The sequence below is a fragment of the Oncorhynchus clarkii genome, unplaced genomic scaffold (assembly GCF_045791955.1).
Source record: "Oncorhynchus clarkii lewisi isolate Uvic-CL-2024 unplaced genomic scaffold, UVic_Ocla_1.0 unplaced_contig_1469_pilon_pilon, whole genome shotgun sequence".
Taxonomy (NCBI): Eukaryota; Metazoa; Chordata; class Actinopteri; order Salmoniformes; family Salmonidae; genus Oncorhynchus; species Oncorhynchus clarkii.
This window is the reverse complement of record NW_027257951.1, coordinates 245,001-258,151: the sequence shown is the minus strand read 5'-3', so window position 1 is coordinate 258,151 and position 13,151 is coordinate 245,001. Positions and strand designations below refer to the sequence as shown.

At 45.5% G+C, this 13,151-nt stretch overlaps 1 protein-coding gene across 1 annotated transcript in view; it reads left to right on the top strand.

The window, feature by feature from the left end:
• Positions 1 to 1,566: 1,566 nt before the first annotated feature.
• Positions 1,567 to 13,151, top strand: part of LOC139394219 (serine protease HTRA3-like) — a 13,098-nt gene continuing 1,513 nt past the window's right edge. Inside the window, exons 1-6 of the mRNA XM_071142242.1 lie at positions 1,567 to 2,213; positions 8,547 to 8,652; positions 9,146 to 9,368; positions 11,108 to 11,219; positions 11,333 to 11,415; positions 11,684 to 11,716. Of these exons, the coding sequence (XP_070998343.1) occupies positions 1,766 to 2,213; positions 8,547 to 8,652; positions 9,146 to 9,368; positions 11,108 to 11,219; positions 11,333 to 11,415; positions 11,684 to 11,716 (1,005 nt within the window). The 5' untranslated portion in view covers positions 1,567 to 1,765. The remainder of the gene's footprint in view (positions 2,214 to 8,546; positions 8,653 to 9,145; positions 9,369 to 11,107; positions 11,220 to 11,332; positions 11,416 to 11,683; positions 11,717 to 13,151) is intronic.

Here is a 13,151-nt window from a genome sequence, read left to right as displayed (position 1 = left end):
GAGGAGGCGGGTAGCCTGGTGGTTAGAGGAGGCGGGTAGCCTGGTGGTTAGAGGAGGCAGGTAGCCTAGTGGGTAGAGGAGGCAGGTTTCAGTCTTTCCTGTTTCAGTCTACATCACTCCACCTACTGTAGGCCCAGTTTCAGTCTACATCACACCACCTACTGTAGGCCCCGTTTCAGTCTACCTCACTCTACCTACTGTAGGCCCTGTTTCAGTCTACATTACTCCACCTACTGTAGGCCCTGTTTCAGTCTACATCACTCCACCTACTGTAGGCCCTGTTTCAGTCTACATCACTCCACCTACTGTAGGCCCTGTTTCAGTCTACATCACTCCACCTACTGTAGGCCCTGTTTCAGTCTACATCACTCCACCTATTGTAGGCCCTGTTTCAGTCAACATCACTCCACCTACTGTAGGCCCTGTTTCAGTCTACATCACTCCACCTACTGTAGGCCCTGTTTCAGTCTACATCACTCCACCTAGTGTAGGCCCTGTTTCAGTCTACATCACTCCACCTACTGTAGGCCCTGTTTCAGTCTACATCACTCCACCTACTGTAGTCCCTGTTTCAGTCTACATCACTCCACCTACTGTAGGCCCTGTTTCAGTCTACATCACTCCACCTACTGTAGGCCCTGTTTCAGTCTACATCACTCCACCTACTGTAGGCCCTGTTTCAGTCTACATCACTCCACCTACTGTAGGCCCTGTTTCAGTCTACATCACTCCACCTACTGTAGGCCCTGTTTCAGTCTACATCACTCCACCTACTGTAGTCCCTGTTTCAGTCTACATCACTCCACCTACTGTAGACCCTGTTTCAGTCTACATCACTCCACCTACTGTAGGCCCTGTTTCAGTCTACATCACTCCACCTACTGTAGTCCCTGTTTCAGTCTACATCACTCCACCTAGTGTAGGCCCTGTTTCAGTCTACATCACTCCACCTACTGTAGGCCCTGTTTCAGTCTACATCACTCCACCTACTGTTTCAGTTGTTTGTTTCACCTTTTTAGTAGCCTCAAAGTCATGAAGATGGACAGGACATGTTAGAGAGAAGGAATAAAGAACCGAACGAAAGAAGGACAGAAAGAAAGAGAGAAAAGAGAAAGAAAGAGAGAAAGAAAGAGAGAAAGAAAGAAAGAAAGAAAGAAAGAAAGAAAGAAAAGAGAGAACTGTAACAGTTATCTTAATTCTCCACTAGATGGCGCACGGCTCAGTTATAACCTTTGTCCAGATCTCTGGCAGCCTGTGTGTGTGCCAGACACACAGTGCCCGTACAGGTCTGTGCGAGGGAGGGAGGTTTGCCATGGCATGGCGGGGCAGCCTCCAGTGTCCACATCGAGTTCTCGGGGGGAGGGGTAGAGAGAGATTCATCATGATCCGTCTGTTACAGTGTCCAGGTATGTGAACCAGTCGCTCTGTCTGTCTTCGATGTGCTCTCTTCCACTCCTCATTACGCAACGCAGACAGTAGTCCTATTAGTTTGTATAACATTGTATTACTTTTTTTATTTTTATTTTGAAGTATAAAGATTATAATACATATACATTTGTGGAGTCTTTAAGAACAGAAAATCCAAGTGATAAAAATTGTTTAGCGCGAAAAGAGACTTTACCTCAAGTTTGTTGAAGAGACAACTGTCTAGCTATCCACTGGAGTGCCTGTAAATCCTCCCCAACTCCGTTCCAGCATTTACCGAGACTCTCTCTTTCTGTCAGGCTTTTTCGTTTCCCTCTTTTTTTATTACCGCATTCTCGGGATGCGGGTGTTCCTGTTCGCTGCGACAGTATTTTTCACGCACAAGCTCACCGGGTCCGGTGCCGGCTCCGAGTCCAGCACCAAAAAGTGTTCCTCCCAGTGCGACGTGAGCGCGTGTCCTAGTCCGAACTGCCCCAGCGGGTATGTCCCAGACCGGTGCAACTGTTGCCTGGTGTGTTCCCGGGGCGAGGATGAACTCTGTGGCCGGAAAAACGACCTGCCGTGTGGGGACGGCTTAGAGTGTAGGTCCCCTATCGGTCCTAACAAAGGCCCGTCGGGGAAGCGGAGCTCCAAGCGGCGACTGTGTCAGTGTAAGATTGGGTATAAGGTGTGTGGTAGCGACGGAAAGACGTACGGGAACGTGTGTCGGATGAAGGCTGCCAGCCGGAAAGCTCTTCAGAAGGAAAGGGAGGCCATCACCCAAGCACACAAGGGACCCTGTCCATCAGGTAAGTCCTAGCCGTTAGCCTATAGTCTAGCTCTCACCCAGGGCGTTACGAGTTGCGTTTTATTTTATGAGTACCTAAGTTAAATTTGAAGAAGGCCTTGTCCATATGTAAAGCCCTGGGCCAGAGCTAGCATATACTGTGCATTGGGAAGGTATTCAGACACCTTGACTTTTTCCACATTTTGTTACGTTACAGCCTTATTCTAAAATTGATTCAATTCTACACACAATACCATTAATGACAAAGCAAAAACTGTTTTTTTTTAAACATTTTTGCAAACTAATAAACTCGGCAAAAAAAGAAACGTCCTCTCACTGTCACCTGCGTTTATTTTCAGCAAACTTAACATGTGTAAACATTTGCATGAACATAACAAGATTCAACAAGGTTGGATGGGGAGCGTCGCTGCACAGCTATTTTCAGGTCTCTCCAGAGATGTTCCATCAGGCTCTGTCAGGTTGGATGGGGAGCGTCGCTGCACAGCTATTTTCAGGTCTCTCCAGAGATGTTCCATCAGGCTCTGTCAGGTTGGATGGGGAGCGTCGCTGCACAGCTATTTTCAGGTCTCTCCAGAGATGTTCCATCAGGCTCTGTCAGGTTGGATGGGGAGCGTCGCTGCCCAGCTATTTTCAGGTCTCTCCAGAGATGTTCCATCAGGCTCTGTCAGGTTGGATGGGGAGCGTCGCTGTGCAGCTATTTTCAGGTCTCTCCAGAGATGTTCCATCAGGCTCTGTCAGGTTGGATGGGGAGCGTCGCTGCACAGCTATTTTCAGGTCTCTCCAGAGATGTTCCATCAGGCTCTGGCTGATGTCAAGGACATTTAGAGACTTGTCCCGAAGCCACTCCTGCGTTGTCTTGGCTGTGTGCTTAGGGTTGATGTCCTGTTGGAAGGTGAACCTTTGCCCCAGTCTGAGGTCCTGAGCGCTCTGGAGCAGGTTTTCATCAAGGATCTCTCTGTACTTTGCTCTGTTCATCTTTCCCTCGATCCCGACTAGTCTCTCAGTCCCTTTCGCTGAAAAACATCCCTAAATCATGATGCTGCCACCACCATGCTTCACTGTAGGGATGGTGCCAGGTGTCCTCCAGACGTGAGGCTTGGTTTCATCAGACCAGAGAATCTTGTTTCTCATGATCTGAGAGTCTTTTAGGTGCCTTTTGGTAAACTCCAACCGGTCTGTCATGTACCTTTTACTGAGGAGTGGCTTCTGTCTGGCCACTCTACCATAAAGGCCTGGTTGGTGGAGTGCTGCAGAGATGGTTGTCCTTCTGGAAGGTTCTCCCATCTCCACAGAGGAACTCTGGAGCTCTGTCAGTGTGACCATCGGGTTCTTGGTCACCTTCCTGACCAAGGTCCTTCTACACCGATTGCTCAGTTTGGTGTTTTGGTGTTTGATTCTTGGTGGGTCCAAACTTCTTCCAATAAGTTATAACAATAAACTAGCCTTCAGTTAAAGGGCTATAACAATAAATTTGCCTTCAGTTAAAGGGCTATAACAATAAATTAGCCTTCAGTTAAAGGGCTATAACAATAAATTTGCCTTCAGTTAAAGGGCTATAACAATAAATTAGCCTTCAGTTAAAGGGCTATAACAATAAATTAGCCTTCAGTTAAAGGGCTATAACAATAAATTAGCCTTCAGTTAAAGGGCTATAACAATAAATTAGCCTTCAGTTAAAGGGCTATAACAATAAATTAGCCTTCAGTTAAAGGGCTATAACAATAAATTATCCTTCAGTTAAGGGCTATAACAATAAATTAGCCTTCAGTTAAAGGGCTATAACAATAAATTAGCCTTCAGTTAAAGGGCTATAACAATAAATTAGCCTTCAGTTAAAGGGCTATAACAATAAATTAGCCTTCAGTTAAAGGACTATAACAATAAATTAGCCTTCAGTTAAAGGGCTATAACAATAAATGTGCCTTCAGTTAAAGGGCTATAACAATAAATTATCCTTCAGTTAAAGGGCTATAACAATAAATGTGCCTTCAGTTAAAGGGCTATAACAATAAATTAGCCTTCAGTTAAATAACTAATACAATAAACTAGCCTTCAGTTAAAGCGCTAAACCAATGAACTAGGCTTATTGTTTTTGCCCTATAAAAACCCAATCTTCCCATATCATTTACTTCTCCTATGGATTCTGGCCCAATCAGAACTGTTGTTTCTTAGGCTATACTTGATTAGCCTATCACAGCCCTACAGTCATTACCAGGGCTGAGTTTTGAATGTTCAACATTGGTTTTCTGAAGTTGTAGGCTATTTGCTTATGAGATTGCCTTTTATAGAAACCTAATTTGAGATGACTTTTCTGAGCATGTGGTAGTATTGTCTTCCGTATTCCAACATGGAATGTAGAAGTCAGGTTCTAATGAGGAGGGCTGTGAATAATGGGTTCTAACGGCTCTGCTGAGCCACTTCTTCTGTGGTTTCTGTAATATTGTGTTCCGTATTCCAACATGGAATGTAGAAGTCAGGTTCTAATGAGGAGGGCTGTGAATAATGGGTTCTAACGGTTCTGCTGAGCCACTTCTTCTGTGGTTTCTGTAATATTGTGTTCCGTATTCCACCATGGAATGTAGAAGTCAGGTTCTAATGAGGAGGGCTGTGAATAATGGGTTCTAACGGTTCTGCTGAGCCACTTCTTCTGTGGTTTCTGTAATATTGTGTTCCGTATTCCAACATGGAATGTAGAAGTCAGGTTCTAATGAGGAGGGCTGTGAATAATGGGTTCTAACGGCTCTGCTGAGTCACTTCTTCTGTGGTTTCTGTAATATTGTGTTCCGTATTCCACCATGGAATGTAGAAGTTAGGTTCTAATGAGGAGGGCTGTGAATAATGGGTTCTAACGGCTCTGCTGAGTCACTTCTTCTGTGGTTTCTGTTAGGAGAGAAATGCCATGGCAGTGAATCACCTTTCACTCTTTTCCTTTGTATACAGAGTTACTACGACAACAACAATATTCACTCTCTACTCCTCCTCTCTACTCCTCCTCTTCTCTCCTCCTCTTCTCTCCTCCTCTTCTCTCCTCCTCTTCCTCATCTCTTTTCCTTTGTATACAGAGTTACTACAACAACAACAACAATATTCACTCTCTACTCCTCCTCTCTACTCCTCCTCTCTACTCCTCCTCTCCTCTCCTCCTCTTCCTCATCTCTTTTCCTTTGTATACAGAGTTACTACAACAACAACAACAACAACAATATTCACTCTCTACTCCTCCTCTCCTCTCCTCCTCTTCCTCGTCTCTTTTCCTTTGTATACAGAGTTACAACAACAATATTCACTCTCTACTCCTCCTCTTCTCTCCTCCTCTTCTCTCCTCCTCTCTACTCCTCCTCTTCCTCATCTCTTTTCCTTTGTATACAGAGTTACAACAACAATATTCACTCTCTACTCCTCCTCTCCTCTCCTCCTCTTCCTCATCTCTTTTCCTTTGTATACAGAGTTACAACAACAATATTCACTCTCTACTCCTCCTCTCCTCTCCTCCTCTTCTCTCCTCCTCTCCTCTCCTCCTCTTCCTCGTCTCTTTTCCTTTGTATACAGAGTTACTACAACAACAACAACAACAATATTCACTCTCTACTCCTCCTCTCTACTCCTCCTCTCTACTCCTCCTCTCTACTCCTCCTCTCCTCCTCTTCCTCGTCTCTTTTCCTTTGTATACAGAGTTACTACAACAACAACAACAACAACAATATTCACTCTCTACTCCTCCTCTCTACTCCTCCTCTTCTCTCCTCCTCTCCTCTCCTCCTCTTCCTCGTCTCTTTTCCTTTGTATACAGAGTTACTACAACAACAACAACAATATTCACTCTCTACTCCTCCTCTCTACTCCTCCTCTCTACTCCTCCTCTCCTCTCCTCCTCTTCCTCGTCTCTTTTCCTTTGTATACAGAGTTACTACAACAACAACAACAATATTCACTCTCTACTCCTCCTCTCTACTCCTCCTCTCTACTCCTCCTCTTCTCTCCTCCTCTCCTCTCCTCCTCTTCCTCATCTCTTTTCCTTTGTATACAGAGTTACAACAACAACAACAACAATATTCACTCTCTACTCCTCCTCTCCTCTCCTCCTCTTCCTCATCTCTTTTCCTTTGTATACAGAGTTACAACAACAACAACAACAATATTCACTCTCTACTCCTCCTCTTCTCTCCTCCTCTTCTCTCCTCCTCTCCTCTCCTCCTCTTCCTCATCTCTTTTCCTTTGTATACAGAGTTACTACAACAATATTCACTCTCTACTCCTCCTCTCCTCTCCTCCTCTTCCTCATCTCTTTTCCTTTGTATACAGAGTTACAACAACAACAACAACAATATTCACTCTCTACTCCTCCTCTTCTCTCCTCCTCTTCTCTCCTCCTCTCCTCTCCTCCTCTTCCTCATCTCTTTTCCTTTGTATACAGAGTTACTACAACAATATTCACTCTCTACTCCTCCTCTCCTCTCCTCCTCTTCCTCATCTCTTTTCCTTTGTATACAGAGTTACAACAACAATATTCACTCTCTACTCCTCCTCTTCTCTCCTCCTCTTCTCTCCTCCTCTCCTCTCCTCCTCTTCCTCATCTCTTTTCCTTTGTATACAGAGTTACTACAACAATATTCACTCTCTACTCCTCCTCTCCTCTCCTCCTCTTCCTCGTCTCTTTTCCTTTGTATACAGAGTGACTACAACAACAACAACAACAATATTAACTCTCTACTCCTCCTCTCTCCTCCTCTTCTCTCCTCCTCTCCTCTCCTCCTCTTCCTCGTCTCTTTTCCTTTGTATACAGAGTTACTACAACAATATTCACTCTCTACTCCTCCTCTCCTCTCCTCCTCTTCCTCGTCTCTTTTCCTTTGTATACAGAGTGACTACAACAACAACAACAACAATATTAACTCTCTACTCCTCCTCTCTCCTCCTCTTCTCTCCTCCTCTCCTCTCCTCCTCTTCCTCGTCTCTTTTCCTTTGTATACAGAGTTACAACAACAATATTCACTCTCTACTCCTCCTCTCTCCTCCTCTTCTCTCCTCCTCTCCTCTCCTCCTCTTCCTCGTCTCTTTTCCTTTGTATACAGAGTGACTACAACAACAACAACAACAATATTCACTCTCTACTCCTCTTCTCTCCTCCTCTTCTCTCCTCCTCTCCTCTCCTCCTCTTCCTCGTCTCTTTTCCTTTGTATACAGAGTTACAACAACAATATTCACTCTCTACTCCTCCTCTCCTCTCCTCCTCTTCCTCATCTCTTTTCCTTTGTATACAGAGTTACAACAACAATATTCACTCTCTACTCCTCCTCTCCTCTCCTCCTCTTCTCTCCTCCTCTCTACTCCTCCTCTTCCTCATCTCTTTTCCTTTGTATACAGAGTTACTACAACAACAACAACAATATTCACTCTCTACTCCTCCTCTCCTCCTCTTCTCTCCTCCTCTTCTCTCCTCCTCTCTACTCCTCCTCTTCTCTCCTCCTCTTCTCTCCTCCTCTTCTCTCCTCTTCCTCATCTCTTTTCCTTTGTATACAGAGTTACAACAACAACAATATTCACTCTCTACTCCTCCTCTCTACTCCTCCTCTCTACTCCTCCTCTCCTCTCCTCCTCTTCCTCATCTCTTTTCCTTTGTATACAGAGTTACTACAACAACAACAATATTCACTCTCTACCCCTCCTCTTCTCTCCTACTGTTCCTCTTCCTCCTCCTCTGCTCTCATACGGTTCCTCCTCTTCTCTCCTACTGTTCCTCCTACTCCCCCTCAACTTTTCTCCTCTTCTCTCCTCCTCTTCCTCCTTCTCCTCTTCTCTCCTCCTCCTCTTCCTCCTCCTCCTCCTCTTCTCAACTCCTCTTCCTCCTCCTCCTCCTCTGCTCTCATACTGTTCCTCCTCTGCCTCCTCCTCCTCTTTCTCCTCTTCTCTCCTCCTCTTCCTCCTCCTTCTCCTCCTCTTCTCTCCTACTGTTCCTCCTCCTATTCTCTCCTACTGTTCCTCCTCCTCTTCCTTCTCCTCCTCTTCTCTCCTACTGTTCCTCCTCCTATTCTCTCCTACTGTTCCTCCTCCTCCCCCACCTCTTCTCTCCTCCTCCTCCTCCTCCTCCCCCTCCTCAGTCCTTCCCTTCCTCCTCCATTCCGATCCCGCCATTCTAAATCTAACTCTAGCATTCCATTTTGAAACATTCTATTTCCAACATTCTACACCATACTCAAACATTCCATTTTAACTTCTAACAATATTCTAAACACTGTTACTACAAGGTTGTGCTAGTTGTGAGTGTGACCGAGTGTTGTAGAGTGTAGAGGTGGTGTTTCTGTGTTGACAGGATGGGTTCTTGTTGCCAGTATAGGTCCTGCTCCTGGCCATCCCAACAGCCCCAGATACAAGTTCAACTTCATAGCTGACGTGGTGGAAAAGATGGCTCCTGCTGTGGTTCACATAGAGCTCTTCCTCAGGTCAGTGTGTGTGTGTGTGTGCGCCTGGGTGTGTGTCTGTGTGCCTGTGTGTGTGTGCCTGTCTGTGTGTGTGTGCACTCTTAGAAGAAAGGGTTCCAAAAGGGTTCTTTAGCTGTCCCCTTAGGAGAACCCTTTGTTGGTTCCAGGTAGAACTATTTTGGGTTCCAGGTAGAACCCTCTGTGGAAAGGGTTTTACATGGAACCCAAAAGGGTTCTGCCTGTAACACACACACACACACACACACACACACTGTTATCCTCCTCCTATGGGAACAGCCGAATAACCGTTTTAGGTTCTAGATAGCACCTTTTTTTTCTAAGAATGTAGGTGTGTGAATTGAACACATCCTGAATGGAAATTCAGCTTCTCTCTTTCCTTTCCTCTCTCCTCTCCTTTCCTTTCCTCTCTCCTCTCCTCTCTCCTCTCTCCTTTCCTCTCTCCTTTCCTCTCTCCTTTCCACTCTCCTCTCTCCTTTCCTCTCTCCTCTCTCAGACATCCTCTGTTTGGTCGTCATGTCCCTCTGTCTAGTGGTTCTGGGTTCATCATCAGCCACTCCGGACTCATCGTAACCAACGCTCACGTGGTAACCGCTGCTGCCACGGTAACGGGCCGACCGCAGCTCCGCGTGCAGCTCCATGACGGGGGAGCGTACGAGGCCACGGTCCGGGACGTCGACAGGAAGTCAGATATTGCCACCATCAAAGTCAACCCTCAGGTAAAGTAGCTTTACCCTTAATTTAACAGGTTAGGTGGCCAGATAGAGAGGGAGAGAGGGTGAGGGAGACAGAGAGAGGGTGAGAGAGAGAGAGGGAGAGAGAGGGTGAGTGAGAGCGATAGAGTGAGTGAGTGAGTGAGTGAGTGAGTGAGTGAGTGAGTGAGAGTGAGAGTGAGAGAGAGGGTGAGTGAGAGTGAGGGTGAGAGAGAGAGGGTGAGAGAGAGAGGGTGAGAGAGAGAGGGTGAGAGAGAGAGGGTGAGGGTGAGAGAGAGAGGGTGAGGGTGAGAGAGAGGGTGAGAGAGAGTGAGGGTGAGGGTGAGAATCAACTGACATGCATCTCAGTGTCCCAATGACTCAAAGCTTTCACACCACAGTTTGGTTTTTAAATCAGTTTTGGAATACTGACTGTCCGAACAGCAAGTTACAAATGACCAAATCGGATTTGTGTGCTGACATGGCTACGCTGGTTGTCATAGTAACGACATAGTAGCAGTCAACTAGTTAGCTACAGCAGTCAACTAGCTAACTGTTTAACTTTCTAGCACATTCACTAAGTTGTTTTGTAAACAATTAGCAAGCTAGTTAGCTACCACATGTTCTTGTCAAACTGCAAAGCAACAATATGTGCCAAATAACAGTCTAAAAAAAACACTTGAGGGTAAATAAATCAGATTCAGATCCGTTCAGGCACAAGTCACATCGCCAGGGATCAGATTCAGATCCGTTCAGACACAAGTCACATCGCCAGGGATCAGATTTGACCGTTCAGACACAAGTCACATCGCCAAGGATCAGATTCAGATCCGTTCAGACACAAGTCACATCGCCAGGGATCAGATTCAGATCCGTTCAGACACAAGTCACATCGCCAGGGATCAGATTTGACCGTTCAGACACAAGTCACATCGCCAAGGATCAGATTCAGATCCGTTCAGACACAAGTCACATCGCCAGGGATCAGATTCAGATCCGTTCAGACACAAGTCACATCGCCAGGGATCAGATTTGAATGTGGCTTGAAATATCTGATTCCATGTGCTTTTTTGGCTGTTCAAAATCCAGGAACAAGAAAAGATACTAACCGGATGAGCGAAGAAATGGCTTTGAGTCACTTCAAACTGCCAATGTCAACAAGGCTTGATGGTCAACATGGGAATGATGTCTCTCTGCTTAGTATTACTATAATAAGGTATAAGCACTACAGTACCCATCAACCCAGAGATAGAGAGACCTGATGTCTCTAGGAACTACAGTACCCATCAACCCAGAGATAAAGACCTGATATCTCTAGGAACTACAGTACCCATCAACCCAGAGATAAAGACCTGATGTCTCTAGGAACTACATTACCCATCAGCCCAGAGATAGAGACCTGATGTCTCTAGGAACTACCCTAGTCTCTTTGCACAAGCTCTGACAGAATCTTCTCCAAAACAAGCAATACTTGTTGTGTACATAACCTCTTTCTGGGTTGAAGAGAGTGAGTGAGAGAGAGAGAAAGAGAGAGAGGGTGAGAGAGACAGAGAGGGTGAGAGAGACAGAGAGAGGGTGAGAGAGAGAGAGAGAGGTGGAGGTATGATGTGTGTTCTCGCACCTCTCTGAAATACTTTCCCTTTCATGAGCAATGCCTTTCATTCTCTCTCTCTCTCTCTCTCTCTCTCTCTCTCTCTCTCTCTCTCTCTCCCTCCCCCTCTCTCTCTCTATCTCCCTCTCTCTCTCTCATGTGTGTATGAGTGTAGAAGAAGCTACCTGTACTGTCTCTGGGTCGGTCATCTGATCTGAGACCAGGGGAATTTGTGGTTGCAATCGGCAGCCCCTTTGCCCTCCAGAACACCGTTACCACGGGGATTGGTGAGTTGCTATGGCTTCAGTCAATTCAAGACGTTATATGAAATTGCAAATTAAAACGTGGTATTGTTGATAGAGAGCTGTATATATGTGTGTGTGTGTGTGTGTGTGTGCAGTGAGCACGGCCCAGAGAGATGGGAAGGAGCTGGGCATCAGAGACTCAGACATAGACTACATTCAGACTGACGCTATCATCAATGTAAGAACACACACACATTTATGAACATATCCAGTGTGCAATTATGATAATAAATAAGTAATTCCTTTATAAAGCCATGATTGGATTCCAATCATAACCATGTTCTCTCTCTCTCTGTCTCTGTCTCTGTCTCTGTCTCTGTCTCTGTCTCTCTGTCTCTCTGTCTCTCTGTCTCTCTGTCTCTCTGTCTCTCTGTCTCTCTCTCTCTCTCTCTCTCTCTCTCTCTCTCTCTCTCTCTCTCTGTGTTTCATCTCTTCTTGATGAGCAGTATGGTAACTCAGGAGGACCTCTGGTTAACTTGGTGAGTGTCATGTTATTACTACCTGAATCTATAGGTCAATGAGGGGCTGAATCTATAGGTCAATGAAGGGCTGAATCCAATGAAGGGCTGAATCTATAGGTCAATGAGGGGCTGAATCTATAGGTCAATGAAGGGCTGAATCCAATGAAGGGCTGAATTTATAGGTCAATGACGGGCTGAATCTATAGGTCAATGAAGGGCTGAATCTATAGGTCAATGAGGGGATGAATCTATAGGTCAATGAAGGGCTGAATCCAATGAAGGGCTGAATCTATAGGTCAATGAGGGGCTGAATCTATAGGTCAATGAAGGGCTGAATCCAATGAAGGGCTGAATTTATAGGTCAATGACGGGCTGAATCTATAGGTCAATGAAGGGCTGAATCTATAGGTCAATGAGGGGATGAATCTATAGATCAATGAGGGGCTGAATCTATAGGTCAATGAGGGGCTGAATCTATAGGTCAATGAGGGGCTGAATCTATAGGTCACTGAAGGGCTGAATCCAATGAAGGGCTGAATCTATAGGTCAATGAGGGGCTGAATCTATAGGTCAATGAGGGGCTGAATCTATAGGTCACTGAGGGGCTGAATCTATAGATCAATGAGGGGCTGAATCTATAGGTCAATGAGGGGCTGAATCTATAGGTCAATGAGGGGCTGAATCTATAGGTCAATGAGGGGCTGAATCTATAGGTCACTGAGGGGCTGAATCTATAGGTCAATGAGGGGCTGAATCTATAGGTCAATGAAGGGCTGAATCTATAGATCAATGAGGGGCTGAATCTATAGGTCAATGAGGGGCTGAATCTATAGGTCAATGAGGGGCTGAATCTATAGATCAATGACGGGCTGAATCTATAGGTCAATGAGGAGCTGAATCTATAGGTCAATGAGGGGCTGAATCTATAGGTCAATGAGGGGCTGAATCTATAGGTCAATGAGGGGCTGAATCTATAGGTCAATGAAGGGCTGAATATATAGGTCAATGAGGGGCTGAATCCAATGAGTGGCTGAATCTATAGGTCAATGAGGGGCTGAATCTATAGGTCAATGAGGGGCTGAATGTAATGAAGGGCTGAATCTATAGGTCAATGAGGGGCTGAATCTATAGATCAATGAGGGGCTGAATCTATAGATCAATGAGGGGCTGAATCTATAGATCAATGACGGGCTGAATCTATAGGTCAATGAGGGGCTGAATCTATAGGTCAATGAGTGGCTGAATCTATAGGTCAATGAGGGGCTGAATCTATAGGTCAATGAGGGGCTGAATCTATAGATCAATGACGGGCTGAATCTATAGGTCAATGAGGGGCTGAATCTATAGGTCAATGAGTGGCTGAATCTATAGGTCAATGAGGGGCTGAATCTATAGGTCAATGAGGGGCTGAATCTATAGATCAATGAGGGGCTGAATCTATAGATCAATGACG